The sequence below is a fragment of the Mchenga conophoros genome, linkage group LG14 (genome assembly GCF_057382185.1).
Source record: "Mchenga conophoros isolate Kocher_MC1m ecotype Shallow Benthic linkage group LG14, M_conophoros_male_GT1.1, whole genome shotgun sequence".
Classification (NCBI taxonomy): Eukaryota; Metazoa; Chordata; class Actinopteri; order Cichliformes; family Cichlidae; genus Mchenga; species Mchenga conophoros.
Window position 1 is genome coordinate 41,239,772 of NC_140539.1, and position 25,898 is coordinate 41,265,669.

The following is a 25,898-nucleotide window of genomic DNA, read 5'->3' on the forward strand; positions in this document are numbered from 1 at the left end:
AAATAATTAAAAGCGAGACATCTTAAATGAGAATAAGAAAGAAAGTATGTCTTTGTGCCCCCTTTTCCCTGTTTAATGCCCTATCGGCCCCCTGGCTAAACTTTGCTAGATCCGCCCCTGCACAGTTACCAGCCGTCAGCTACGTAGAAAAAGATCCTCGAGTAGAAAGTAATAATAAATAAATTCTAACAACAGCTGATCAAGCTTAAACGTGCTGCTGTTGTTCAGCCGCTGGTTTCCTCTTTCTGGTGCAAAGTGGGCCAAAAACAAACAAGAGACACGGACTCGCGACAGAAAAGCCGATCAGCTGATCATTAAGCAGTTTCATGATTGAAGTAGCAGCCGGAGAGCGAGAGGCAGTCGCTCGTTAAGCTTAACGCAGGAATGCTTTACAAACATTCCAGAGATGGACTTACACACTTGCTTTACTTCTCTCGGGATAACTTTGTTGGAGATGAAATGCCGGGTTGCTAGCGAAGCTCCAAATGCTATCCAGTAGTGATGGGTCGTTCGCGGAACGAAATGGCTCTTAGAGCCGGACTCTTTGACGTGAACGACCGAGCCGGCTCCTTATCGCGAGCCGTCACGTGGGTTTTTTTTTTCTTTCTCTCAGCCTCTCTCTCGCACTTTTTTTCCGTTTCACTCTGCACGCGAGCCTTGTGCTTTACGCTGGGCAGAGGGGGGAGGGGCGGTAGTTACACTCAGTAGCACAGGAACAGAGCCAGAGAGAGAGAAAGAGAGGCAGGGACAACAACATTAGAAAGGTATAGTAATCATCCACAACTATTTTCGGTTGCAGATGATAAAAGGATTGAGAAAGTTTATTCATGCAGGTCATATGACAGAGAATATGCATGTTCTTTTAGTTTTCATATTATAATTTATATTTAATTGTGTTGTGGTTTGCAGTGTTTTGTGTTCTTTTCACTTTAAATTTGTGAAAAGGAAAAAGCTGAAAATTTAAATAGTTAAAAGTTGAAATGTGAATAGTTGATTTTTGTATTAATATGATTATTTATTACATTTTATGTGGAGTGAAATAAATAAAAGTATATTTACGGTGGCCCCTAGAGACAAAGCACATACAAACTTCAAATCACGTACGAACTCTGAAGCATGTACAAACTCCAAAACACGTAAAAACTCCAAAACACGTAAAAACACGTACAAACTCCGAAGCACGTAAAAACTCCAAAACACGTAAAAACACGTACAAACTCCGAAGCACGTAAAAACTCCAAAACACGTAAAAACACGTACAAACTCAGAAGCACATAAAAACTCAAAACACGTACAAAAGACAACAGAAGTGCTCCAGGATGCTGGGCGCAGTGTTGAGCCTTTGTTATCTTGTGGCTACACAAGCCAGCAAGTACCAACGACCGGATTTGGTGTGTGGTAATAACAGGTAAATGAACTTTTTTTTTAAATTATTTGAATATATATATGAGTGCCTGTGTATAAATACACAAACAATACACACATGCTTTCAATTGTGTAATTTAAGTGATCTAGTAGCTCTGCTTGGAAGTTCAGTTAATGCTAGAAATGTGTTTTGGAGTTTGTACGTGTTTTGTCTCTAGGGGCCACCGCATATATTTATATATAAACATATATAAATAAAACCACTTGTTTTTACGTTAGTAATTCCTTTGTGCATAATTTTATATTATTGTTAATAATAAATTAATTAAAGCAACAAAACAACCTGAAGAGCCGGTTCGGAGCCGAAAGAGCCGGCTCTTTTTAGTGATCCGAACCGAAAGAGCCGGATCTCTAAAAAGAGCCGGAAATCCCATCACTACTATCCAGACCACCGACAGGTCCGGCATGCCACAGTGCTCTATCACGTGATGCATACTGCTCTGACGTGCTAACGTTCTGAGGTGAGTTACAGCGTGTTGCAAGTTTTGTGAGGTGCTTTCGTGATATTTAATGGATCGGATTACATTTTTTATTTTTCTCCGATATCCGATCCAGTAATTTAGGTCAGTATCGGACCGATACCGATACGTAATATCGGATCGGTCCATCTCTATGTCAAACTGTTAAAGTTCAGCGAAATCAACCTGAATTCACTTCTGTTTTATTGGTGAAGCACCAACACAGGTGCCTCATGGCACCTTACTTTCATCAGCATTGACCTTTCAGCAGAAGAGATAAAATCCAAATGAGTCCCTTTAATCCAGCACCTGAGGACAGATGGGAGATAAAAAAACCCATTTATTTTAACGGAAACAAACCTGGTGGAGAGCGGCTATGTGCCTCGACCAGTTGACTAAGGGTAAAGTGAAAAGAAGGGGATGTAAACAAAAGAAGTATAACATTAAACACTGCGTAGGTTGGAGGGCTTAGAAACGTGTGGTAGGGGAGGCAGATTTACCTTCAGAGAGGTATCTGTCTGGAGAGATTAGAGGAGATGAGAAAGGTGCTCACTCCATCATGGGAGGTCCTCCAGTAGCATGGGGCTATGGTTATGTAATCCAGTTCAAACTACAAGAGTAATTAAAAGGTTTTGAAGTCTAATTTAAAAAGCAGAGAAACGCCTGTCTATTCAAACCAAACTGAGCTTGTAACTGCGGTTTAATAACTGACAATTCTTTGCAGAATTGTTATAATTCAGCCACATTGGAGAGTTTTCTAGCTTGAAAAACTCCAATGCCTGTTTAAAGTTATGGCAAAGCATCTCAAACAGATCTAGCTCCAGACTTAGAGTAGGCCACTTCAAAACCTTCATCATTTTGTTTTAAGCTATTCAGACGTGTACTGGCTGGTGTGTTTTCAGATCATTTTCCTGCTAGATAACCCAAGTATGCTTCAGCTTCAGGGCACAAACTGATAGATGGACATTCTCCTTCAGGATTTAGGAGCAGAATTCATGGTTCTATTAATTATGGCAAGTCAATCAGGTGCTGAAGGAGCAAAGCTGACCTAGACCGTCAGACTACTACCACCACGTTTGACTGTTGGTATGGTGCTCTTTTTATGAAATGCTGTGTTAGTTTTACATCAGATTTAATGGACTCAAAGCTTCCAGAAAGTTCTGCTTTTGTCTCATCAGTCCACAGAGTATTTTCCCAAAAGTCTTAGTGATCATCAAGATGTTTTTGGCAAATGCGAGATTAGCCTTTTTTGTTCTTTTTGATCAGCAGTGGTTTTCTCCTTCGAACTCTCCCATGGATGCCATTTTTGCCTCTTTCATATTATTGAATCATGATCTCAGCCCTTAACTGAGGTCTGCAGTTTTTAGATGTTTTTCTGGGTTCTTCTATTACCTCCTGAATCAGTTGTTGGAGTGCTGTTGGAGTAACTTTGGTAGGTTGTCCACTCCTGGGAAGGTACACCATTGTTCCACGTTTATCCATTTGTGGATAATGGCTCTCATCATCAAGTTTGCTGGAATCCCAAAGCCTTAGAAAAGGCTTTGTAATGCCTTTCCAGATTGATTGATGTCAATGACTTTGGTTCTCAGCTGTTTGTTTATTTAGATCATGGGATAATATGTTTTGAGACTATTTCGAGTCTTGATTCAAGTTCTGACAATAATGAGTACAATGACTGGCTACCGACATTGAACTTATTTTTCCACAAAACTTAATCACAGCTAATTTATAATTTTTCTTTTTTGCATCAGGGCAGGAAGGTTTGTACAGCTTTTTAATTTTAACCCTTAAAAATTAAATATTCATTTGAAAACTGCATGTTATATTTACTTAAGCTATCTTTCTCTAATATTGAACTTTGTTTGATGACACATTTAAGTATGAAAAATATGCAAAAATAATGTAATCCACCAGTTTTACCCTCAGCATTCTAGTAGATGCGCCTACGGTATCAATTTGAAAATCTTAGATTACATCCTTCTTGAGTCACAAGATTTTCATAAAAGTTGACGTCTGACAGGTTTACAGCAGAGAGGTCAAACAAAAATTAGGAGAGGGTGAAATATTCGTTTTACAGCACCTAATCCAAATAACTATTAAAATTGTTATTTCAGCTATTGTTCTATTTTCTGACCATTTTGAGGGGATTTTGTGTGAAGGCTTTGCAAAGTACAGCCAATAAAAATGTGGAAGAATGCCTCAAGATATAAAATGCTATGCACTTCCACATAAGAAGAAACACCGGGTCATTAATGTGATTAGGGTTTTAAATGCTCGTGTTTTCCTCTCTCCATCCATGTGTCCATGTTTTCTTTTAGTGCAAGACAAATGAAAAACTGGTGAGTGCGCAAGAATTGTCGCGTGTGGCTTTCCGTAGCGCCACGCGGAGCAGGTGGGGAGGGTGCACGCAAAGGCAAAGAGGTCAAGAGGAGGGGAGGAGAAAACCACGTGTGATCGGCACTATGTACAGCACTGTCCTTCCTCTGTAGACTTGTTTTTGTAAGCTTGTACCCCTCGTATGTCGCCAGCTAGCTCGTGACAGCCAGAGAAGAAGCTGTAGTTTGCCTTTGTTTATTTGCGTTTCATTTACAGAGACACACAAATATTCGAGCAAAGCTGCTGGGGGATTTCTGTCACAGAAACACACTGACTGCCGACCATGGTGAGCAAGACAGATGACATCCCGGCGTCAGTGCCTAACTGCAATCCGGCAGATCCCGCGGATGGAGCCCAGGATGGTAAAGGAGCAGGAAAGGCACCTCTAAAAAGAGTCCTGTGGTTGTGGTAAGTCCGCTGCAGACACCACTGCTCTCATCGTGCATGCAGAATCAACATACATACAGCATGACTGAATGTCTGCTTTACTGAAGCTGTGCAGCATGCAACCAAATGTGGTGACTTTCACCTCCATGCTGCGCTGTGTGACTTAAAGGTCCTCAGACCGAGCGTAGTGCTGCTTTACCCCTCCATCTCTGGAAGTTTGAAGGTTCCACCTTGCACCCACCTGCTAACCAACTGTCCGGTGTTAATGCTTTTTTTCACTCGACTGGGACCGCTGCTATATTCACAGCTGGCTCGGACTTCTGCCTGACACTGCAAGCTGCTCAGGCTACCTAAACACATTGGCCGGTAATGCTAGCATTATCTTTAGCGTGTCCCATTCAGCGTGAAGCTAGTTAGCGCTCCGTTAGCTAGTTAGCTAACTAGCACACAGGCGCTCCTGTCGCTGTCAAAGCTGTCTCGTGCCTTAAAACCAAACGTGATCACGGGGAGCTATGGTTTTTCGAGTAAAGCACGGGGCGCCTGTGTAGCGCCTGTTTGTTCAGAGCACATAAAGCAGCAGTAGCTGCCGTAGCACAAACTCGCGCTGACGCACATGTTCGGTAACTGAAGGTCACCTTCAGTGGCGCTTCACACTGCCTTACACGAACACGGGGGGGTCGCGCACATGCCTTCATTTTTACTGGGGGTGGTATGTGTATCACACAGCTTGTGTAGCAGACATGTTCGTCGTTACCGAGCTATAGAAAAATACGCGTGAGGTGGCTGAATCGCGAGGTGGTCGGTGTTAGTCCTCTAACCGGCCCATCTTCACCCCCCCGTCCTGATTAGGTCGAGCGTTCCTCCTCGACCGGGAAGCGGAAGCTGGTTATAGCCGATAAGTCATGATGGTGGTGTGCGCACGGTGAGGGGGAAGGTTACTCTGATAATACGCGAGCTGGTGAGTAAAAGCTGTCAGGTGAAGGTTGTTTGGGAGCAGCGGCGGAGTGCTGTGGGTGCAGGCGGGGTTAGATTTAATGCAAGGGCTGTCACCTGGTGAAGTTTGACTCCCACAGCTCTGAAGTTCATTGCAGCCTGCCCGGACCTTGAAATGGTCTCATTGCACAGTATCTGATTCCTCCAGCTGTCCGGAGTGAACCTTTGTCGGTTCGATGATGAAGAGCTGTGGTTTTGTGTGTGTGTCACTCATTATAAAATCCCACATGGAACTGCATTTCAGACGTAAAGAGTGTATTAAACCATAGTTTTGAGTCATTGGGAGGGATGGGATTAGAAATGAGTTGTGGTTTTTCAGCTTGATGTTAGAGAGGCAAGAAGCTGAGATGATTTTGACATGTGCGGAGGAAGAGGAATGGATGTTAAAGATTGAGCTGCCAGGCATCCTCTCGTGTAATAAAGCTTTCCTATTTCCAGTCGTTTAGTGTTTATTGGAGCCTGGGTGTCACATGGCTTCATGAACATAGCAGTACAGCTCCAAGCTTTCTCCCTTCTTGGGGAAGTTGTGTCAGCACATATCTGTACTGTTGCATCACGTGTTGCAGAGTAGCATCACAGCTGATGGCACATGGACTTTTAGTCCAGCTGTAATTTTAAGCTTGTGATTTCTTCTTTCCAGTATAACTGTAGCAGGTTCATATGTTTGTAGATGTTCTTGGAAAGCTATATCTGCTTCAGCCCCAGAAATCCAGCATTAACCAAGCAGTGTGACTTCACATGTCAGCACTTGAAGCATTTTTAATTTAAAATTACATTTACATCCCAAACCACTCATGGACTAATCAAGAATCAATAGCAAATGTAATCACTGGGCAATGGTGACGAGGTTGATGCGTCTCAGTGAGTAGTTGTAACTAGACATACTAACAGCACGTGGCTGAGCAGACAGGTCGAGGTGAGGGTCACTCTGTGGCTTTAAGGAGCTTAATGCTCCTGTGGGTGGAAGAGTGCCCTTGCTAATCCCAGCAATCACTGACACCCTGCCTCGATTGCTCATCTCTCTTGGCATCTTCCACACCTCTGCTGTTTGTCTCGTTGTCTTTGTAGTTTGTGGCTCAGAGTTGAATGGATTTATTTATTTTTTGTCTCTACGGATATGTATATGTATAATTTCATTTAAAAAAAACAGACATTTATTGGAGCTATGGCAGAAATATGTCATTGTTTGCCGGAAGGATTTTGATTTCAGTGATCGTGTTATGGGTTGGACTCATGGATCCTGTTTGTGACTCAAGTTGCCCCCTCTCAAGCCTGCACCACAAAAAAAGTCTCTAGCATCATTCAATGCTCGGGGAACAAATTACAACAACGGAGAATCTGCTGGCAGACTTTTAGATTTCAGTCTTTGTGTGGCCGTCCACCAGAAAGATGCCACCTTGTGGTCCATCAAACTCGATTACAGAGGGGCCTTGTGTGCTAGGTGGTGTTTTCGGTGTTGACAGGCTGGTTAATGTTGCCATGGTGATGGTGTCAAGGGCTGCGGAGTGGCTAGATGGCTGCTTGGCTGGCTTTATTGTTTATCAGCAGAAGTAGGCTAATGGAGTAAACAAGAGAGTGCAGTTCAGCACTGAGCTTTAAGTTTGAATCATTTTCAGTTTGATCTTCAGTTGTTTGTTAGTATTTGAATGTATCTAATAATTTTTTTTCTTTAAAAAAAAACAAAAAAACAAATCAAAATCCTTGATCTTCATTCCTTACCGAGGACTTGGGCGTTGTACCAGTCTGAGCATTTGCTACAGTGCTTAATGGCCGCTCCTATACATGTTTTTAATCACTGCTTTTAATTATTTGACTCTGATTAGAGCGGTTTGATTGTTCCACTGAAACGTGCCTTTCAATTACTGGTCAAGTTAGCACTGTCTAATTAGATGTGATGATACTTAATGCCAAAAGAGAAATCACAGCATTTATTTTAGGTAAACAGATATGTTTAGAGGTTTATTATAAAGTAACACATCATTACACTGTAAAACTCATATTTTGTCATATATTTCTCCACAAATAGAGCACGAATTTACAGTTTAGCTGATGAAGTAATACTAAAAGAATTAGAAGTGTCTGATTTCAGCCAGTGAATGAGACATTTTATCATACTTGTATTAAATTAAGTAGTCATTCTCAAGGATTTCTGGCAGACTTTCTGATGTACACCTGAGTGGAAAATTGACCCACTTCATTAGGTACTTCTCCTGCATTTGGGAATCTATGCACTTATAACCAGGTAGTGCATCTCTATTTTCTACACTGAAGTAAAGCAGCATGCAACATTTCCTCTTCACTGTTTTAACAATGCTTCTCCCGCCTCCTTTTGCCTCATTACCTACTTTCTGATGAACTTTAATCCCTCTACTGTAGAGAATAGGTCTGTTTTGCAATGCTTTGTCCACTGAAAACCTCATCATTAGTCTTATCACTTATAGTGCTTTGTACTGTTGGGTTTCTGCGATGATGAATCTGATATCTACAGACTTAATCTAGCCAATTGCACGCCAACTCCCCTCTTTGTTTCTTATGAATTAATCAAAACGAAATGATCAGAGACAGCCGTTAATGTCTGTAGATCTTCTTTTGGTTAATGAAACATTAGAAAATCTGTAAAGTGCCTCTTATCACAGTCTCTCAGCTTCAGGATCCAGAGATAACCTCTTCAAGTGACTTGTTTTGTATCACTAACCATTCATTACCTGAAGATATTTAATTAAATTTAATTTAAAATGAGGCCGCAAATCAAATTTTAAGAAGCTGGACTTAAGAAGTGCAGTATTGGCCTAATACTTCGTGTTATTTCCTTCCTATCTGGTCTGTAATATTTCAGAAGTTAGTCATCATCATGTCACTTGTGTGAGCCAAAATAGAGCTCAACTCGGAGATGAAATGTTTCTGCATAGATCCCTCATTCTTTCCGACATTGTTTGCCCGCATGCTCACTCGCCCTGAAGCAGTTATGTTTGTTATTCAGAGCGTGGCCTGTTGTTCCTCTCCCATGCGCTTCTTCCACCTCTCCCCCACCGTCTCACTGCGTTCATTCCCCACCCGGGGTCGCGGTCCAGGTCCAGCCCCTCCCCTCCCTCTGGCCCCTTCTCTCCGAGTAACCCTGACATCGCGTTACCCTTGAACAGGCAGCAAGGACGCGCTGGCTGGCAGCAGTTGTAGGTCAGTGAGAGAAAACATTTGCCTGATGTCCTTGCAGTGGGCCCCTGTTCCTTTGAATTAATTTAGCTCATTTTTATTCATGTCATTTTCCTCTCACCTTAACTGTTACTCAAGAAAATAATATCCATCCGTCGTCTGTATAATGAGAGGAGCTGTCAGACTTTTCTCAGCTGGCCTATTTTACAGAGAATTTACAGAGAATAATTTTGGTGGCTCTGATTTCTATAAAAAGGTAAAGCAACTGCTGGATTATTTGTCACAGTGCTGGTATAAGCAGATATCCATGTAAGTGACCCATAATTCCCTCTCGTGAATGGTGAAATCCTCCCTCGAGGCCTCCTGGCTGAGTTCCCTGCAGTGTTGCAACTAGACGAAGCTGGTTACTTATTGTCAAATTTCAGATAAATCATTAGTGACTCAAGTCAGTTATGATTGTCAGCATGGTCTTTTCAGTACTGTTGATGTTTGAATAAAAAGAGAGATCTGAGTGTTGAGAAGATCCCTCACGCTAATCCTCTAGTCTTTGTCGACTTCAGGGAAGCAAAACCACAGCATTGTCATGGTATAGCTGAGCTTTGTTGGCTTTGCTCAACCGTAAATAAATATTTTATAAGGATATCGGTAAGATCATCTGGGCCTGGAGGATTGCCTTCCTTATTTGTGACCTGGCTGCTTATGTGGAAGAAAAGTGAGTTAGTGTTGACATGATGGCTGAGTCACTGATGGCAGCCAAAGAGGTGCATTGTCTAAATTATGCTGTAAACAAATAAATTATAGCATAAACACAGTGTTACCCAGCAAATGGCCTCGAGGCTTTGACAGGAACGCTCCTGTATGTGGTGCAGTTGACACAATAACTACATAGTGTGGTGGTTAACGCATTCACTTGACAAGTGAAGGGTCACTGTTTTAATTCCAGCTGGAATTCGGATGCGAAGGGCCACAGTGTTGAACCCTTGTGACAAGGTAGGACCCAGCAGTAGCTTTATTATTATTATTATTATTATTATTGATGTGGAAGAAAGGGCAAATACACGTCTGTGTTTCATTTGAATATACTTATCCAGTTTACACAGTTTAGCATCACCAGACAGCTGTAGTACCATATGTCTGTAACTACATATAAATTCCTGTGTCATGCTGTTTGGCAAGGTGAGCTCACTTGGAGAGTGCATAACAATTGTCCCTTTGTCCTTTCAGTGTTAGCAGAATTAGCCTGTAGTGTAGTCTGTGGTGGCATTTTAGCATGTTAGCTTGATTGAGATTGTTACTGGAACAAAACAATAACCAGAAAGGCTAGATTATGTTTTAGTGATTTTTTTTTTTTTTTTTTTTTTTTCAGAAGGTTGAGTTATTAAGTCAAACTTCTTCACTTGAAATGTTGACTTATGATGGAAAATATTTTTCCCCCTTTCATTAGTGGAAACAAGACTCTAACAGTTCTGAAACCGAGACAGTGCTTCTGTCCAGCCTCCTCATGACTATTGAAAAGATTGGAACTGGTTTTTATAAGTTCCCAAACAGGAAAAACACAGTTTTCAATTACTCATAAGAAATTCAAAGGAAGAATGTGCTAATACTCAGTGTGCTTACGGCTGCATTTTGTCACCAGTACGCCAAATGTCACTTTTTGGGTTACAACATTTATTTTACAATATTTTCTAATTAAGATCACACTTGTATTAAAGTGGAAAATTCAGAAAGCGATGATCAACTTTTTTTTTGTTCTTTTTTTTTTGTAAATGGTTTATCCAACTAACAATTGAGTTCAATTCAATTTTTTTTTTCTATAACAACAGTAGTTGCTTTGAGGACATTTATATTTTAAGGGGCATAATACAGACACAACACCAACAATCAGGCAAAGCCCTGTGAGCAAGCACTTGGTGACAGTGGGAAAGAAAAACTCCATTTGAACAGGAAGAAACCTCCAGCAGAATCAGCCTCAGGGAGGGGCAGACGCAGGTTGAGGGTGAGAGGAGAACAACAAGTTAATAAATTGTCGTTTCTGACAAAGGGAGTTGGTTGTGTTATTTTAAATAAAGCCTTAAGTAGTTGAATATTTTATTAGTAGATATGTCTTGTGACTTAACATAAAGCTTGATCTATGCACTTTTTTTCATTAAAGGGCACAGTGCAGATACAGCCATGGTAAATGGTGACAGGGCTCATGAGCATACGGAGGAGACGGACTCAAAGCAGGATGGGAATGGCGAGGCAGACGGAGGGGAGGAGTCTAACGAACAGGAAGTGATAGTGATCCAGGACACAGGCTTCACTGTAAAGATCCAGGCTCCGGGGACAGAGCCATTTGACCTGCAGGTGAGGATAAGCTGCAGTTCTTTAAGAAAACTACAGGACTTTCAAGTCATGTCTGTGATGATGTAGTTTGTAACATGAACTAAATGTTGCTGCTCCTCCTCATTTCTGTGTCACTTCATTTCTTTAATTTCTTCCCCAACATCAGGTCTCCCCCCAGGAGATGGTGCAGGAAATCCACCAGGTTTTGATGGACCGTGAGGACACCTGCCACCGCACCTGCTTCTCTCTGCAGCTGGATGGAAATGTGCTGGACAACTTTGCTGAGCTCAAGTCTATCGAGGGTCTGCAGGAGGGATCGGTGCTCAAAGTGGTGGAAGGTAAGATTCTGAAGCACCAGGGCTTGTCGTGCAAAGTTTGGACGGACTTCCTGAGAGCTGTTGTCCATTTACTTAGAAGGGCACTACATTCATGGCTATCTGTTTAAGAGAGAATCATGATGACCAAGCACTTTGGTGACGGTGGGAAGGAAAAACTAACAGGAAGAAACCTCCAGGAGAACCAGGTGGAACTCACAGTATTGGCAGGTGCAGCCTGATCCTGAAACCGTTTTATATACAAATATGTTGGTTGTCATGTTGCGGCATTATACACGTGGGTCTGCTAAGGGTTCGACTTATGTAATGGAAAAGGTGTTTCTAAAATCGGTAATCGCATTCAATTCTAATCATCATATCCATCCATACATACATATTGTCACACTTGTCAGGGGTCCGGCTAAATACAAGACGTTAACATAAAGCTAGCGTTAAATGACCCAGAGTGACGCTCAGGCCAATGTTTGAGTTTTGCAGTTAACAAAAGTAGAGATGAACATGCTCCTATTAGTGTTTAAACTCAGCCTCAAAAGCCAAACTGAAGTATTCCCCGTCAGTGACGCTGTATCTGAGGAATATGTTTCAGAGTGTGTCTGTTACCTATGCTGAAGCAGTGCAAAAATAGTCGACTTGATGATAATGTACAGAACTGGCTGGCAGGAGGCTACTTGTGTGATCTTTGCAGACACAAGTGAAATTCTTCTGTGGGGTGTGTTCTGGGCTGGTATTCCTTAAGTTATTGGAAAAGACACTTGTGCTGATATGAGCGAAAATGCTCTTGTGTTAACCACTTAATTTGGGGGACAAATTGATTTGTTGCTTAAAAACCAAAAAGTTGTGAGTAATGCAAAATTTTGAGTAGCCTCCAGCACTCATAATAGTTCAGTATACATGTTGCTTAGTTGGGTTTTAAACCACACTGTTTGTTTTGTTTCCCTCAGAGCCCTACACGGTGCGTGAAGCTCGAATCCATGTGCGTCACATCAGAGACCTGCTGAAGAGTCTGGACCCTTCTGACGCTTACAACGGAGTAGACTGCAACTCTCTCTCTTTCCTGAGCATCTTCACTGATGGAGATCTTGGAGGTATGACACTAAGGATCAACAGTTTCTTTAAAGACTGTGATTCCTGCTTACAGAGCTGGACCTTGTGTAGTTTAGTTGGACTTTGAGGACATTTGAGACAAACTCTGTTAAATTATTGATAAACCTTGTATTACACTGTTTTGAAGCGTGTGAGCGTAACAAAGAGCACGCGAGCTGAAATGCCCGTTTCTGAGATGGAATAAAATATGGAGACAAAATGAAGTTGAGGGCAGACCAGCAAGTTGGTGCACGGGTTAAAATCACACAAGGCAAACACGTTTACCATGAATATGACCTAAAACTCTTTTCAATCCTATCACCTTGCTGGTTTTCTGTCATTCAGACAAGTTGGGTTTATTTTTCTGGGAGCCTTAATGAAAGAGACACTCTCTTGCGAAGTATTTGCACTGAGAGACAGACACGCGGTTTTCTTCTCTCAGTGATGGATTTTAAAACCTACTTTGCAGTCGGGAGATAAATGAATGACTGTTGTTGGCATTAGGAGGTTTCCCCCCTGCTTCTCAGTGAAATCGCCTTTTAAACTGCTTGTATATTATTCATACGTAAGAGCTGAGGATTAAATTGTTTCAGGGGATTTTTAAGAAGGGAGTAAAATGTTTCCCAGCTCTGGAATTTTCACCATGCACTGCTGCAGCCTTTGCAGTAATCGAACAGCATGCAGCTTAGAAATGAAAAGCAGAAAATCTAAGACTCCCTTCTCAGTCAATGTGTTTGTTCAGACATGTCAAACTTGATCTTAAGTGGGTTGGACGAGTGAAAGTTCCCTTTCTCTCAGTCTAAAGAAGTTTTACTACACATTTAATCTCAAAGATGTGAGGAAAAGGTTAGGGTTTTCTGCATAATGAAGAAATGCTGCTGCAGTAAATGAAAGAAACCTGTCAGCGTGACAGAAAAAGTTCCCGTAGCCGTCCATTGGGATTGAGTCTTTGCCGAGCCGATTCTGAACCCTGAGCCTTATGTTTTACACCCTTGTGTTAAGCGATCAACAGATGGTTTTAAGAGTGACTGAATAAGGTTTATGTGTTCACATTAGTCCTGTGTGTGTGCATGCATGCTGTTTTATTCAATAGAAATCCACCAGTTTTCCTTTCTTGCTTCTTCCTTTGCTTATAGAAACTGGAAAGCGGAAGAAAAAGGGCAGCGAGATGGAGCAGATAGACTGCACCCCTCCAGAGCACATCCTGCCCGGCAGTAAAGAGCGCCCCCTTGTGCCCCTCCAGCCACAGAATAAGGACTGGAAGGTGAGGAAGGCATTTAGGGACTTAAACGGGGGAAGTAAGTTTGGCTTTTAAACTTGAGATTCATCCTCTTATTTTACGTGCTCCACAGCCCATGCAGTGCCTGAAGGTCTTGACCATGAGCGGGTGGAACCCTCCACCTGGAAACAGGAAGATGCACGGCGACCTCATGTACCTGTACATTGTGACTGTGGAGGAGCGCCATGTCAGCGTCACTGCCTCAACACGCGGCTTCTACCTCAACCAGTCAGTTGATGTTTGGGCCTGGTGTCTCCTTACAAGCTCTGTGTTCTTACTGCAGCTGACTCTCTGCCGTTAAAGTGCAGTTTAAGCATTTGGCAGCACCGTTTCTGCAGCGTGTATTTATAATTCAAGATGCCATTAGGTGAAGACATTTGGCAGCAGTTAGTCTGCAATTAGGTGATGTAAGAAGCGATGCTGTGAGTCAGCTCATTATAGTTGGCACATTTTCTCCTGTAGTGTTTTTCCTTAAAATAGAACAGGAAATGTTGATGCAGTTTGTTTAGGTGGACAGCCTGGAAACATGTTGCATTGTTAGGATGAAGATTATTTTTTTTTCTTTTTGTATGTTTTCTTTTTTTTTCCCCTTCCAGCTGTTTTCTCAGTCATAAGCTTGCTTTCATGTATTAGTGCTTTGTAGTGTGGCGGGGATATTTAACAGCAAGTTTGTTTCTTTTTCGTATTTTTATATAGATGCTTTTTCTCCATTTAGCAGGCTGCAGATGATGAACTCGGCTATATTAGTGTGAACCATGATGATAATGTGCTTGTGTGCTTTTCAGGTCTACTACCTACACCTTCAACCCCAAACCAGCTAATCCCAGCTTCTTGAGCCACTCTCTAGTTGAGCTGCTGAGCCAGATCAGCCCTGCCTTCAAGAAGAACTTCACCGCCCTGCAAAAGAAAAGGTGAAAACATTTCATTCTTTTACTTACCGTATTTTCCGGACTACAAAGCGCACCCGGATATTAGCCGCACAAGCTAAGATCAGGGAAAAATCCTGTTTTCTACATACATTAGCCGCACCTGACTAAAAGCTGCAGGTGTTTCAATGTTGACTTCTCATATGTAAGAGAATATGCACAAAGCGAATTGTCAGGAAAGAGATGGCTGTTTGGAGACATCACTTTTATTAATATTTTGAAAAACAAGTTATGGGTACATATTTGCATAACTTTTTAGGTATATGTACAAGTAGCGGTAATTACAAGTACGAAACATGTACTGTGCTTCATAAATGAGTAACAAATGTAGTACATAACAATAACCTACAGCACACCAGAAAAATAGATTCGGCCTACCTTTTAGGCTCAGGTGCAGTGACACGGCTTTAACAAGAAGAAGTCAGTCATTCACCATCTTTCTCTTCTTCCTGCGCACTAAAACCACCAAAGTCCTCTTCTCCAGTGTCGGAAACGAACAGGCTCAGGATGGCTTCATCATCCACTCTCCGCTTCTTTCCTTCGTTGTCACTTTCAAAACCAAAGAAATCCTCATTGTCAGTGTCAGAGTCGAACACCCTCAGAAGGGCCGTGACGGTGTCCTCCTCTCCATCATGCAGCAGTCCAGCCCTTCGATATCCGTTGGTGATCGTGGATGCTTTCACACTTTTCCACACTGTCAGATTCCACTGGTGGAGTTGGGCATAACATTGTACGGCACTACGTTGCCTGGCGGACGGACATGTGACCAACATACCACTCTTGAACCCCGATACTATGTGTCTGATCACATACGCTTCCGCCAGGCAACGTAGTGCCGTACAACAGCGGAACAAACAAAACAAATCCTCTTACGATATCACAAAAATCATGGACAATCCATAGAAAAGCCGCACCTGACTAAAAGCCGCAGGGTTCAAAGCTTGTGCAAAAGTAGCGGCTTATAGCCCGACAATTACGGTAATTTGTTGTTCTCACTTGCCTTGATGCTGATTGTGAGCTGTTTTCTTTTTTTTTTTTTTTTTTTTGTCCCCTCCAAAGGAACAAAAGTCATTTTTTTGACCTCTACTTACTTTGCACTTTTGTTCTTTCACATTCGGGGACAGCAGTTGAATATCTTATAACAAATGAGTCTTTGCAAATAAAAGTTGTATATCAAGACTGTGATTTTCATCAGTTATTAGTTTTAGGACCCTCTCACAGCAAGCGAAAAATGATATTTGCAGCTAAATTATGAACCATGGAAATTATGGTTTCTCTTTTACTGCTGCAGAGTCCAGAGACACCCGTTTGAGAGGATAGCCACGCCTTTCCAAGTATACAGCTGGACTGCTCCGCAAGTAGACCATGCAATGGACTGTGTTCGAGCTGAGGACGCATACACCTCCCGCCTGGGTTATGAGGAGCACATCCCTGGACAGGTCAAGGCGCTGAATCCAGCAGCAGATCATCAAGAGGAATGATTTCAAGTTTTTTCCAATATTAATTTTCTTGTTGTGCATCTAGACCAGAGATTGGAACGAAGAGCTGCAGACTACCAGAGAGCTGCCCCGGAAGAACCTGCCTGAGCGGCTGCTAAGGGAGAGGGCTATATTCAAGGTTTAAAGTCTTACTTTCTGCAGCTCTTTAATTAGCCACCTTGTTGCTTATGCTGATGCTAATTTAATGTGAAACCTTTTACTTTCTGCAGGTCCACAGTGACTTTGCGGCAGCTGCCACTCGAGGTGCCATGGCTGTAATTGATGGCAACGTAATGGCCATCAACCCTGGTGAAGAAACTCGGATGCAGATGTTCATCTGGAACAACATCTTTTTCAGTCTGGGCTTCGATGTGCGGGACCACTATCGTGAGCTGGGGGGCGATGCGGCCGCCCACGCAGCACCCACCAATGACTTGAACGGAGTACGAGCTTACAGCGGGGTGGATGTGGAAGGTCTTTACACTCTGGGAACTGTAGTGGTGGACTACAGAGGCTACCGTGTCACCGCCCAGTCCATCATCCCAGGTATCCTGGAGCGTGAGCAGGAGCAGAGCGTCATCTACGGCTCCATTGACTTTGGGAAGACTGTTGTGTCTCACGGCAAATACCTGGAACTGCTGGAAAAGACCAGTAGGCCACTAAAGGTAAGAAGCGTGACTGTGTGACAATAATAAAGCTGACTCGTGTCTACATACAGATACTGTGTATGTTTTGTACGTTAAATTTTAGATCCAGCGGCACAGCGTGCTGAATGAGAAGAATGACACGGTGGAGCTGTGCTCCTCTGTCGAATGCAAAGGCATCATCGGGAATGACGGCAGACACTATATTCTCGACCTCCTTCGCACCTTCCCCCCTGACCTCAACTTCCTGCCTGTGGATGGAGTGGAGCTGTCTCCAGAGTGCCAGCGTCTAGGCTTCCCCCGCCAGCACCGCCATCGCCTGGCCTGTCTACGCCAAGAGCTCATCGAAGCCTTTGTTGAGCACAGGTTTGTGTTGTTGTTGTGCAGCAATAATGAGCTGTTTTCTAGAAACCTGTGCTGATTATATAGAAGTGACTTTGCTACTTTTTCTTGTCTTCCTCTTCAGATATCTCCTGTTCATGAAGATGGCAGCGTTACAGCTGATGCAGCATAAAGCCAACAGGGACTCTATCAAGACTGACACACCCGCCATCACAGAAACCTCAGAAACACTCGCAGAGAGCAAAGCCGACACGACCCAGACAGACACAGCACAGACCAATGCCACAGATTCCTCTAAAGCAACAGACATCTCCACAGATAGCACTAGCCAGACAGACAATGCTTCCACTGCTGCCTCACAAACAGGAACTGACAGCGAAGAGAACTCCTCGAAGCCCACAACAAACGGGCCTGTAGACCCCACAGCCACCCAGAACGGGGAATGCAAGGGCCCATTGGAGGGTAAGGAGCTTGAGGAAAGTATTCCAGGATTAGCTCAGGCCAAAGAGCTAGCGGAGACCTTAGTTGCCGAAGATGGATCTAGTATTGGTACGTTTAGAAACACCGCCGCGCCCACCCCCCCCAAAAATTGGGGCCAGGACAATACAGAGAGAGCTACTCTGGTGGATAACGGCTTAGAAAAAAGAAATGGATCAATAGAACTCTAAAATTACTGGATCATAGTGTTTTCTTTCCACCTGAGTAGCTGTCCCCGTTCAGTCCTCAGCCTGCAGCAGGGAATAGTGCCCCCCCCCACCGATCCCTTTGCAGCAGGATTTGACCCAATAACTCCATAATCGGGTGCTGTGTTGATTAATCCAAAGGTGCTTTGAAATGCAGAAATAACCTTGTGGTGCGTGATTTGTGTAATCTGTGTGAGCCAATCATAGAGCGAGGGTTTGTGGTCCTGATCGAATGGTGGTGGGTGCTCTGCTGAGACCAGGGTGAAATAAACTGGACTGCTGTTGTGTATTGATGTGTGAACAGATAGTTTGAGGTGAAAGAACAGTTCAGATCAGAACTGATCTTTACACATTTTGACATGACCTGTCTGACGTAATCACCTTTAACATTTCTGTATTTTTATTTTTTTTTTTGTCTTTGGTCCCAAACACAAACAGACCCCAAAAGCCGTGAAGTGGTCCTGAATGCCTGTAAGGCAGTGGGCTCCATCAGCGACACAGCTTTCGATATCCGCTTCAACCCTGATATCTTCTCCCCAGGTAACATGATGATTCCTATTATATGGGTTATTAGAAACAAATAGCTGGGAAGTCAGAAATGATCTTTTCCATGAACATTGTGTGAAGCTTTTAAGTTTTGGAAGTGGAAAACTAGAGTTGTGGAGACACTACCACATTTGATTCCCGATTACTTCAAAAGTGAATACAACAAAAAGCAATGATTGTGTTTGTGGTGTTGAACCAGGAGTACGGTTCCCTGAAGAGAGCGCAGACGACATCCAGAAGCAGAAGCAGCTACTCAAAGACGCAGCTGCCTTCCTGGTTTCCTGTCAGGTCCCAACACTGGTCAGTGACGCTTCTGCTCCCAAACATCCAGCTGAGTTGTCTTGGTGTGTGAAGAGTGTGGATTCAAATAGTTTTTGCCTTTTATTATAAGGACATCACGATCATGTTAAACTCCCCGATGAAGGCTTGTGTGTGGCTAAGGAAATGAAGGCCCAGGTAGTGTCTAACATGAAATGATTAAAGCATAATGTGTTCTGCTTAAACTATTCACCAACTCTGTTTTTGCTTTTCCGGTGTATAAAACCTTTGCAGCTGGGAGACTCTTATAGAGAGAGTCAAATTTAAGTTTTAATTGTAAACTACTTGGGGGGGAAAAAATTAAATTTCACGACTGCAGGGATCAGATTAGTAGGACCTCCTATATTTAGCTGCCATAGAAGATGTCACCACCTCGCACTACCCCAAAAGACTGCAAAACATCATCAGGACTGCTCTCAGTCCTGGTCATTGTATGAACTGTTACCCTTTGTCTGATGATAATTCAGAGCATGCGTTCAGATATGCTACTTCTGTTTTTGTGGAAATTTAAAGCATATTTATGGTATTTTATTAGTAGTTTTCTGCACTTAACTGTTTTTATATTGGACTTGTGCGCCTAATTTCATTGTTACAATGATAAGTCTGTTCGGTAAATGCTTGCACATCAAATTATCACGTAGGGTTGTCTGTGTCTGAGTTTAAAGCCATGTTTGTGTGTTTTCATAACCAGGTGAAGGACTGTTTGGACCACAGCGCTCTGCCCATGGATGGAGCCTCACTAACGGAGGCTTTGCACCAGAGAGGCATCAATGTTCGCTATTTGGGCACAGTCCTGGAGTTTATGGAGAAGACTCCTGCCAAAGCCCAGCTGGAGCACATCTATGTGAGTCTGATTCCTCAAATCTGACCAATAGAATCAGCACACAGTTTAAATTTAAAAAAATAAATAAAATTCTTCTTGTTTTTTTTTTAGAGAATAGGAATAACTGAGCTGATCACCAGATGTGCAAAACATATATTCAAGACGTACCTCCAGGTTAGTTAAATTTAATGGTGCAACATTTTCTGCTCTCTTTTAAAGACATCAACGAGCTGTTGTTTATTTTCATCTGTGCTTTTTTTCCTGCAGGGTGTAGAGCTGTCTGCACTCTCTGCTGCTGTGAGCCATTTCCTAAACTGCTTCCTGAGCTCCTTCCCAGACGCCGTTGCCCACCTGCCTCCCGATGAACTGGTGTCACGCCGCAAAAACCGCAAACGTCGCAACAGGGTCCCCGGCGGTGGCGACAACACGGCGTGGGCCAGCCTGACACCGAGTGAACTGTGGAAGAACATTGCCTCTGAGGCCCAGAGCTATTATCACTTTACCCTACAGTGGTAAGGACCCCACCTGTTAAACTCAAACAAATGTAGAGACTTTGTATGTATTTCTAAATAAAACCTATTTACTCATTGCACAGTGAAAGTGTCGACCAAGTTGTGGAGAAATTCGGCCTCCAGAAAATCACTCTGCTCAGAGAAATTTCAGTCAAAACTGGCATACAGGTAACTCATTTACAATGTAGTGACTGCACCCTCACTTTACCGAATGGTCATCACATCCTTTCTTAGACTTGTGTTTTATTTGACTTTTAGATCCTGATAAAGGAGTATAACTTCGACAGCCGCCATAAGCCTGCCTTCACAGAAGAGGACATCCTGAACATTTTCCCTGTGGTGAAACATGTAAACCCCAAAGCCACAGATGCCTTCCACTTCTTCCAGAGTGGGCAGGCCAAAGTGCAGCAAGGTGACGTTTGCATGCTGTGTAAAAAAAAAAAAAAAAAAGTTTTTTTCAGAGCATTAACCCTTCTTCCTTTTGTACTAATATATCTAAATTAATCATTATACTGCCCTCAGGTTTCTTGAAGGAAGGATGTGAGCTGATCAACGAGGCTCTTAATCTCTTCAACAACGTGTACGGAGCCATGCACGTAGAGATCTGCTCCTGCCTGCGCCTGCTGGCGCGCCTTAATTACATCCTGGGAGATCACCCTGAGGTAGGCACAGATGTGCAATGCTTCCTTTTTTTTTTTTTTTATATATATATATAAGCTCATGCTGATTTTTTTTGTGGTGCTGAATGGCTCTTTTTGTTTTGTTTTTTTGTTTGTTTTTTATATTTATTTACCTGCAGGCTCTCAGCAATCAGCAAAAGGCTGTTCTGATGAGTGAAAGAGTCCTTGGCATCGAGCATCCCAACACAATTCAAGAATATGTAAGCTACCAGATGGAGGAGGAACTCATGTTTGTCATGTTGACCATGTTTAATATCCTTCTAAACTTGTTTGTTCCTTTCATTTGTCAGATGCACTTGGCCCTGTACTGCTTTGCCAACAACCAGCTTTCGACTGCCCTGAAGCTTCTGTACCGCGCTCGTTACCTCATGTTGTTGATTTGTGGGGAGGACCACCCTGAGATGGCTCTGCTGGACGTGAGTGCAGACTTCGCCTGCTGGCTTTAACGTTATTTCTCATAAGGTGGGGAAAAAGCAAAATTATTGAACTTTGTTCCTGACTTCCTCAGAGTAACATCGGGCTGGTGCTGCATGGAGTCATGGAGTACGATTTATCTCTGAGATTCCTGGAGAACGCTTTGACCATCAACACAAAGTACCATGGACCTCGGTCCCTCAAAGTAGCCCTCAGGTGGGTAGATTGATTTATTCATTCATATGCATTAGAATAAAAGTAGTAATGGCATGATGGTTTGTATTATAACTGCCTTATTGTTTTTCCAGTCATCATTTGGTTGCAAGAGTTTATGAGAGCAAGGCTGAGTTCCGCTCTGCACTGCAGCACGAGAAGGAGGGTTACACCATTTATAAGAACCAGGTATGCTCCACAGCAGTTCATACACTTTAACTTTACCAGTTGTGATGAAGCAGTTTTTTTCTAATGTTTTTTTCCTCCTGTCAGATGGGCGAGGCCCATGAGAAGACCAAGGAGAGTTCTGAGTATCTGAAGTATCTCACGCAGCAGGCTGTAGCTCTGCAGAGAACCATGAATGAGATCTACAAAAATGGCTCTAACGCCAGCATTATGCCCCTTAAGGTAAATGTTCCAAGTCATTTTGTTTTTTTGTGCTTCCAGCTGATTATGTCCAAATGTTCAGTGCTGATGGCTTTTTTTCGTTCCCCCCTTTCCCCCCCCTCTGATTTTCTAGTTCACTGCACCCAGCATGGCCACCATCCTGGACCAGCTCAACATCATCAATGGCATCATCTTTATACCTCTCAGGTAGACGCATAAAGGAGCATTACTGCTCTTTGTTGCTTGTATATGGGTTGGTAATCTCACAACATGCAGGAAGTCAGTGGCTTCCTCACACATTAAACTGTGGAACTGAATAAATGGGGAAATTATTTGGTTATTAGCGTAACCCTGGTTCTCCGAGAGTGTTAAGATTGCATTTCCAATCTTTGCTTTAGTTAGGATTTTATAGAAATTTCACTCTTTTGGGTCACTATACTCACTTCCTATATTTGAATTAATCCTTCCCAGAAAATGGCCATTAGAGTACTGTGCAAAAGTCTTGAGCTACCCCTGATTGCTTTGTATTTTGCTTCCAGGGTGTCACACTTTCTAGTATCTAGTCTTGAGCCATAGTTCTCCAATTTTTCCACAAATGCTTTGACTTAGGATAATAAAGTGTTAAACTACACAGGCTGTGTGGATGTATGTGTGCCTATACAACCATAAATCCTGCAGACAGAAATCTGTGTGCCTGTTCTGATATTGGACCACATCCTTTCTAGTAAATAATGACTTATAATTTAATTTCGTTCCACCTCATGTAAACATGTGATGCAAATGACATTAAAGCTCCTTGAATCCTTGAGATGAAGGTGTGGTTAGTGTGTAGCTCTGGGAGCATGTCTGTGACATGAATGGGGATAATTATAGGCTCAGGATTTCTTCTATCTTAGGGAGTTGTGTGTTGATTTTTCTTCTCTTTTTTTCAGCCCAAAGGATCTGGAGAACCTGAAGGCAGAGGTGCAGAGGCGGCAGCAGCTGCAGGAGCTGGGAAAGAGCGAGGAGCCTGCTGAGGACCGCTCACTGGAATTGGAAGACAAAATTCCCATCGATTAATATTGAGTAGTGGCCAACACAGCTATTTTCTGCTATGGGAGAGAAAGACGGGCTGTGATGGATGAGTCACAAAGCCTGTGGACCCGAAAGCCGAGCAGTCTAAATCAACATAAATAAATGAGAAAAATATAAATAAATAAAAAAAGAGGGAGGGGAGGGGTCAGGGTAGTCCAGACACAGACTGATGAACTGTAGGAGAAAGGAATACTGAGCAGGAATTTCCTACAAAGTAGGGATAGAGGGGAGGAGAAAGTACAAACCATGTAAAACCACAGTACCGTGCAATCTGAAAATCCCGAGAACCTGGTGATGAAGCCCTAGAGCGTGTTGGCTGTGTTAGAATTACGATGAATATGAAACGAGGGTTTCAGCCGGGGGCGGGAGACCAAGAATGACCATGACATTTTATACCAGAGCCTTATCCACTCTACCATAATCCCCCCCACACACAAGCCATTCTTCTTCTCAGCTCAAACTTTCCACAGCACTGTTGGCCCAGGACCATATTCTGCCCCCGTCATTGCCTAAAGAGCCTCGAAGATCCTCGGGCAAGTAGCCACCGACTCGTGGTGGATCCTACCCTGTCCTTGAACTCAGGGGTACTTTCTATTGTGCACTAAGACCAGAAAAGACCAGTTACTAAATTTGCCATTTTTCAAGTGGGGCTTCTGAATGTAAACTTCCCTTGTTAGTGGCTCATTGAGCCGCCTTGCAGCGAGCACCCATCATTCACACGTGTCCTCAATAATGAACTAATTTGATCTGTCATTTGTACTTGAGACATCCCGGGAGGGTGCATGCTGTATCCTGTGGTTCCCGTTTCTCCAGCGCAGTCACAAATTAGCGAGCTCACAACTAATCATTTAGGTTGATTTTATTTTTATTTTTTTAATTTCTTTTTATGGATTATTTTTGTAAAAGTGCACAGGGGGGGGGGTAAGAAGGAATTTTATTGCCTGTTCATCATCAGTTAATTTAAAGCCATGTCTGTTTTATAGAAAATGTATAGAAATGGAAAAACGATGTATAAATCTCTATTAGACAAGTACTTGATTGATGTGTATGGGAAACACAGATTTGAACAAAAAGAAAACGTCCACCTTAAGCAGTAGATTTATCTCTATATATATGAGTTAGCTGTGTTCAAATATCTATTTTTGCACAGTGAAAGAATATGTGCATGTGTGTTTGTGTGTTTGACAGTGTGCGTCTTTGTGTAGTCTGACATCAAATCTGTTGGCCGGGGCTTTCCTCGCATAGTTTGAATAGAGGCTGAGAAAACATTGGCTTTCCAAATCTTTAATAATTCTGCACACGGTAAACTGGGTTCTTTTCTGGGCCCCAAAAATCCGCTGATATACTGAAATTGGTACTGAAATTAACCGCATCGCTTCTCGACATCGGCAGTGATGACAGACTTATCGTTGCTGGTTGTTTATTTTTATTTTTCTTCTCGTTATGTGATTTGTTATTTTCTTCATGTGTAACGGAGCCGAATCCCAGACAGGAGCGAGCAGTAAGCAGTTTTAGTTAACTTTCTTGTGCTGTGTGTTGACAGGTACACGGCGTCACCAAAATTAGGAGAGGGGGGCGTGGGGGGGAAAGGAAGGGCTGCCTCAGTGATGTACCAAAAAAGACTGATAAAGGCTTGTTTTTGCTGTAAACTTAATGTTTTCCCTCTCATGGAAAGATGTGAGTGATTAAAGCAATAGAGCGATGATGCATTTTTTTTAAAAAACATTTTTACTTGTTGGAAGTTTGCCTTCTTACTGTACTGGAAGAATGATGTATACAAAACGATGAAAGATGAGTTCTTCACACCAGGAGATGAGGTCACTACAGTGATTTCCAGATTGCTCCTGAACCAACAACAGCTGAGCATGTGCCTGTTCTCTATCCTGAATGGAAACCAGCAGGATGATGGCTTTAAAAAACAAAACAAAAGCTGACATAAGCCTTGTGATTATGTCTTCTGGTTTTCTTGTATTATTATTTTCTTCCCCACCTACTCTCCAAGTGGCATTCAGCAGTAATACAGACAGTGTCCATAAGGTGGCACTCTAACATTCTTCTGTATGTGAAGGACAAACGTTTGACCTACATGACAGGAAATGTCACGGTGCAAGTTCAGATATACACATGCTGTATTTGATTTAGAAAAGTATGCTCATGGACTTTAGAAACATACATCTCTTCTAGCATAGCCAGATGTACTGGAAATGCATTAAACTGCATTACTGTAAACGTTACATGAGATTCTGATTAATTTTAAAATACCAATAAGTTTTTACATTTAGCAAGGATGTGACAACTTTAATTTTTAGCACATTTGTAGTTCTACCTGCTGTTAAACGTGTTGTAAAATGTTTGCAGCAGAACATTTAATGATCTGACGCTACGATAGTTTATGAAACTCCCTGAGAGACAGGAAAATGTCTACAGAGATGCTCTGCTGCCCTTTCAACACTTAGCTTTTTGCTTTAGTTGGAGACATCAGTCTGACTCTGCTGTAGGTTCTTTCCTGAATGCTGTAGATGTTTATTTGAGGTTATCTCCAGAAGAGGGGGGGCAAAGTGTAATAATATAAAACTATGAAGTGTATTCATTCACACATATTTTGCAGAACTTTGCATTTTTTGTTTTACATTCAAATTGCAAAGCAGGTCATGAAGAATGAATGTTTACTTAAAGGACAAATACTCAAAGATTAAACACTGAACTTGCTCATATGGGCTCTGTGCAAAGTAGCTTTTTAAAGTTAAAAAGAGCTCATACTATCTTATAAAAAAAAATAAGAGTGCTGTGAAAAGAAGAAAAAGGCAAATATCTATCCTAAAATATGCATTTCACTGCTCCTGGTCATACTGCAATACTGTCTTTGTGTGGCTGTTTGAGGGTTTTGTGTTCTCTCGCTGATGAAATCTCTTCTCCACAAAGACTTCTTAAGCCTAGTGTTTGAGTCTGCTTCCCCTGATGGTGTGTGGTATTTGTGTGTGTTGCTCTTTACAAAATCTAATTATTTTTTGGTCTGAGTATGCTTTTATATTAAAAATGGATTAAAA

At 42.4% G+C, this 25,898-nt stretch overlaps 1 protein-coding gene across 4 annotated transcripts; it reads left to right on the plus strand.

The window, feature by feature from the left end:
• Positions 1-4,335: 4,335 nt before the first annotated feature.
• LOC146560501 (clustered mitochondria protein homolog) lies at positions 4,336-23,929 on the plus strand. Of its 4 annotated transcripts, none has more exons than XM_085244618.1 (27): positions 4,336-4,667; positions 10,942-11,135; positions 11,281-11,452; positions 12,391-12,534; positions 13,669-13,796; positions 13,885-14,039; positions 14,597-14,722; positions 16,029-16,176; positions 16,262-16,354; positions 16,446-16,880; positions 16,966-17,225; positions 17,326-17,750; positions 18,323-18,424; positions 18,630-18,730; positions 19,440-19,592; positions 19,683-19,745; positions 19,839-20,083; positions 20,167-20,251; positions 20,342-20,495; positions 20,606-20,745; positions 20,883-20,963; positions 21,054-21,179; positions 21,272-21,393; positions 21,486-21,579; positions 21,664-21,798; positions 21,911-21,984; positions 22,710-23,929. In XM_085244618.1, the coding sequence occupies exons 2-27, from the start codon at positions 10,962-10,964 to the stop codon at positions 22,834-22,836; spliced, it is 4,062 nt and encodes a 1,353-aa protein (XP_085100744.1). In that variant the 5' UTR covers positions 4,336-4,667; positions 10,942-10,961; the 3' UTR covers positions 22,837-23,929. The 4 variants fall into 4 exon arrangements, with proteins under 4 accessions (XP_085100744.1, XP_085100745.1, XP_085100747.1 ...); XM_085244619.1 differs by lacking the exon at positions 4,336-4,667 and adding an exon at positions 5,523-5,604; XM_085244621.1 differs by lacking the exon at positions 4,336-4,667 and adding an exon at positions 5,523-5,604 and having other exon boundaries at positions 17,326-17,663.
• Positions 23,930-25,898: the final 1,969 nt, after the last annotated feature.